Source organism: Nanorana parkeri, unplaced genomic scaffold, assembly GCF_000935625.1.
Source record: "Nanorana parkeri isolate BGI_ZX_2015 unplaced genomic scaffold, ASM93562v1 scaffold2611, whole genome shotgun sequence".
NCBI lineage: Eukaryota > Metazoa > Chordata > Amphibia > Anura > Dicroglossidae > Nanorana > Nanorana parkeri.
Genome location: NW_017308879.1, coordinates 30,151 through 34,703, shown reverse-complemented (window position 1 = coordinate 34,703; position 4,553 = coordinate 30,151). Strand labels below are relative to the sequence as shown.

At 45.9% G+C, this 4,553-nt stretch overlaps 1 protein-coding gene across 1 annotated transcript; it reads left to right on the top strand.

The window, feature by feature from the left end:
* The first annotated feature begins 875 nt into the window (after nt 1–875).
* Nucleotides 876–2,720, top strand: MED7 (mediator complex subunit 7). The gene is made up of 2 exons (XM_018573917.1): nt 876–903; nt 1,681–2,720. The coding sequence occupies exon 2, from the start codon at nt 1,694–1,696 to the stop codon at nt 2,372–2,374; it is 681 nt and encodes a 226-aa protein (XP_018429419.1). The 5' UTR covers nt 876–903; nt 1,681–1,693; the 3' UTR covers nt 2,375–2,720.
* The last annotated feature ends 1,833 nt before the right edge of the window (nt 2,721–4,553 follow it).

Sequence of the window (4,553 nt, the reverse complement as noted above, 5' to 3'; positions counted from 1 at the left end):
CAATGTGCCTATCATCAATGACATGAGCCAGGATTTAGGGCCTATTTACATGAAAGGGCCTATGCATTGAGGTGCAGTAATATGTGTTGCGTTAAGCCAGTCTTGTCATTTAGATGGCTTCCTAATGCTCCAAAACACACAAAAAGGCACGCCTGTGACCTTTTTAGCAATGCAGTGCACCACAACACATGGAAGCCGATAGACAAAATTATGTTCTAAAAGTGTGCATATAATATTGTTCATCAATGGTCTAACCTTGCTTAGTGAAAGAAATATGATTTGTGGGGTTCAGGTAAATGTGAGGTAAGTACTTAATTTAAAACGCGCTGTGGTAAAAATGGATGACCAAAGTTAAAGGATTGATGGGCACTCAGTAAAAGACCTGGGAGACGTAACATAGGTGCCAATGTCTAGCAATACCCCTGGTGAACAGAGAGCTTGATTCTGACAGAAGGACGGTCCCTTTAAATTAAGGACAATTGGAAGCCATGACATAGCTGCAGCCTGCACCCCTTCCATAGACAGCTAATTCACAACTACGTGTTGCATTGGTGTTATGCTTTTATTTATTCAGGTTTCACGGTCTCATTTTACTTTGATAACAATACATTCTTCTTTCCACCTGTAAAGAATCCTACCCCACGCAGTTCGCCCCCATCCTTCACTCTCGACGTAACCCCGCACATTACTGTACACACAGCGCCCTCTAGCGGCAGCCGAACTTGCACATGCGCTGTAGCCCTCCCTCTCACGTCTAACGCTTTGTTCACTGCAGCCAATCAGAAGTGCTTTGCCCAGGTGGGCAGGATTTCAGCGGTGAAATGTAGAGTGACGTCACGTCCGGGGAGGTGTCACCGCTCAGAGTGGAAGAGGGGGAGCCGGGTGTGTGGTTTAAGGCTGCAGGTATGTGACGCGCTGTTAGAGCACAGGTCTCTGTCTGGGGGCTCATTGGGCACGCTGGCAGTTGTAGTACCATGGCTGGAGCGCTACAAGCACTGTATGGGTGACTGTAGTCGCACTGTATGGGTGACTGTAGTCCTGATGGGTTAACACCACTGGTATGTATGTAGTACATGCTTAGCCACCCTTGTGCATTGATCCTTAGTGTGTATCCCTGTTGGAGGAGGCAGGGGGGTTACCCTCACTTCCTATTCTGTATGACAATGTGAAGCTCACTCTCCCAAATAGGGACACCGGAAAAAAATGAGAGGGCTGCCATTACTAATCCTCATGTGAGCATACTAGTTGTCTGAATATTACTCATGACCAGCAGGGTTCAGTAAGACTTGACTATTCCCATCTATAAAATCAGGCTTCTTTATGCTTGTCCCAGGTAAGGGACACACATATTGAAGCAAGAGTGTAAACATGGCAGCCAGGGAATTAGCATTTGCAGAAAAGGTAGCAATGGCAGCCATCTATGTCTCTTCTCTATGTTTCCTTTTTAATGTGTATGTCATCTAAAAACTAATTTTGTAGGGTTAGAACAGCGGTGGGCAAACTCCAGCTGTGCTGAAACTACCAATCCCATCATGCATCTATCTCTGGGATTCATGCCTGTGACTGTGGGAATCTTGCAATGCCTCATGGGACTTGTAGTTCCATAACACCTGATGGGCTGGAGTTTGTCTGCCCCCGATGTGGAGAGTGAATCTGATTGCTTTGTATTTTCTCTTCAAGGTCACACTTCATCATGGGAGAGCCTCAGCAAGTGAGTGCTTTGCCGTTACCGCCGGTGCAGTACATCAAAGAGTTCACTGACGAAAATGTCCGCAAGGGTTTGGTCCCCAAGCCGCCAGCGCCCGTCAAGGACAGCTACATGATGTTTGGTAACCAGTTCCAATGCGATGACATCATCATCCGCCCCCTGGAGAGCCAGGGCATCGAGCGGCTGCACCCTCAGCAGTTCGACCACAAAAAGGAACTGAGGAAACTCAACATGTCCATTCTGGTCAACTTCCTGGACCTACTGGACGTCTTGATACGAAGTCCCGGAAGTATAAAGCGGGAGGAGAAGCTGGAGGATATGAAACTTCTGTTCGTTCACATGCACCACCTCATCAACGAATACCGACCCCACCAAGCCCGCGAGACCCTGAGGGTGATGATGGAGGTGCAGAAGAGACAGCGTCTAGAGACCGCAGAGAGGTTCCAGAAGCATCTCGAGAGGGTGGTAGAGATGATCCAGAACTGTTTGGCCTCGTTACCTGATGATCTGCCCCTGCCTGACAGCGACGTCACTGTTAAGACTGAACGTGTAGAAGAGCCTTGTTCTGACCACAAGGACACGCCCACAGAGGCTACCTGTTCAGCCAGAGAGGCAGCGGTAGACAAAGATGCAGCCATGTGTGTTATCATTGATGAGATGACATAGGGGATATTTCTAATGTTTTCATGTTTCAGGACCTTGGCCAGAGTTTTTGGGTCCCGACAAATATTTGTCACCTCCTCAGATACTCAGGTGTCCACCATACTTCTCTTGAGGACTCCTTAGTGAGGCTACGACGTATGTACTTAGGCAATATGGAAACAATGTTTCAGGGAACCATTGTTCTGCTCTCAGGAATGTATTTCTACCTTTTATTATTGATAAGTTCATTTGCATTCTGTTTGCCAAGAAGTATTTCCTGTTTTCTGTTTGGCATCCAGCGGGAGGTGTCCTTGTCTATAAGTTTGTTAATGTTATTCGGTTCTTATTTGCAGAAGTAAAATGCTTTGCTTTTTGAAATACCACGGCTTGCTTTGTAGTCTTTTGTTTGCAGTTCAGCTACAAGAAGCGTCATGTAAACTGTTCATGAGAGAAATATGTGAGCTGCCATTGTTGATTACTTTCTGAAAATGCAGTTTGTCTGGCTTCAGTACTTTGAGTCACAGGACACCAGTGTGACAGTTTGGTACTGGAGTCGGTATAATGACCAGGCACCAAGCGTTTTCCTAATGGGATCAGAAATGGAATCTATATAGATATTAGGGCTGCAACAACTAATCAACATAATCGATGATTGAAAAAGTTGACAACTTTTTCAATAATCGATTAATTGGCTTCTGATTGGCCCCGTTCTTGGCTCCACACACGCTGCGCGCCACACCTCCTCCCCACCTCCGCCCGCATCCACACGCTGCACCTCCACCCGCCCAAATCCACGATCGGCACAGGGACGCGGGGAGAAGAAGTAAGGAGGAGCAGGTGTGAGGGGATGACGGCTGCCGATAGACAGTCCTGATCTCAGAAACAAGTTGTTGGAAGACTGCTTAGGTAAGCCTGCACCCCCACCCTTATTAATCGGCTAACCGATTTTGAAAATAATCGTTAGCTGCAGCTCTAATAGATATATTATTTTTTTGTAGTCAGTCTACCGATACTTTTTGGTAGATGCTGGTGGTTCAACCACCTACTTGATGGTATGTTGGTGATAGGGCCGCAACTAATGATAAGTTTCATATCCGAATTAGTTGGGTACTTTTTTTTTTTTTTTTTTAATTGGATAAAAAAAAATGTAAATAATTACCATCCTTAATTTAAAATAAAATACACAAATGCAGTTTTACAAACATAATGTTTACTTCAGAATAAATCTACTTGCACAATTTTTTGCAATTGCACTGGAACGCACAGCATTGCTCTACCGGGCGATCACACTGTGGGTGGGAGGTGTGTTTGGGATGCCAATGAAATTAATGACATTACCACGCACCTCCCTCAGCAGCATTTGGTAGGCTGAAAATGACTTTTTTTCCCCACCTTTTTTATAATTTTTATTTAATAATTGTATTGTAAGCACATGGCGCGTTAATAGCTTCAGTCAGGGAATGTCCGCAGCCACTGGCAAGATTCTGCAGACGGCAGCTGAATGTAAATACAGCAGGCAGTGGGTTGGTGTAACCCACTACCTACTATGGCCTGCTATTGGCCATATTAAATTGCAATAGCCAATAGCAGGCTGGCTGTTGCACCTGCCCACTGCTTGCAGTGCCCTCCTTCCAGCATGGAGGACAGAGCTAGGGGATCCAACCGACTAATCGATAATGAGAATAGTTGTCAAGTATTATTATTATCAATTAGTTGGTTGCAGCCCTAGTTGGTGACATTTAACATGACTTTGGATTGCACCAACCATGAGTTATTGTGCGCAGAGAACATGTTCTGCAGGATTCCTGTGATTAGGACTAAGTTGGATGGATTTTAATGTACACCTGTCAAACAATCTGGGCAATTCATACTCATTATAGAAGAAGTTACCCTCCATGACAACCCTAACCTTATATGAGGAGCGTGATCAGGGCCTCTCCTGCTTCCTAAGCTTCCCTTCCGCTAACGGGTGTTTGCATTGGTCGGGTCTTTTCTGCCCGCAGAAAAAAAATGTCGTCTGGCGACGGCAACCCGCCAGTGCAGCAGTGCCGTCCGTCCGTTTTTTTTACAACGGGCGGACAGCAAGTGGTTAAAGAGAAGTATTTTACTTCTCTTTTGGTCTTTTGGACTAATGCTTGCCATCTGCTGACAGCACAGAGCCGTATTGTCAGGATCCACCCCGGCTGCCTGATTGACAGCTGGC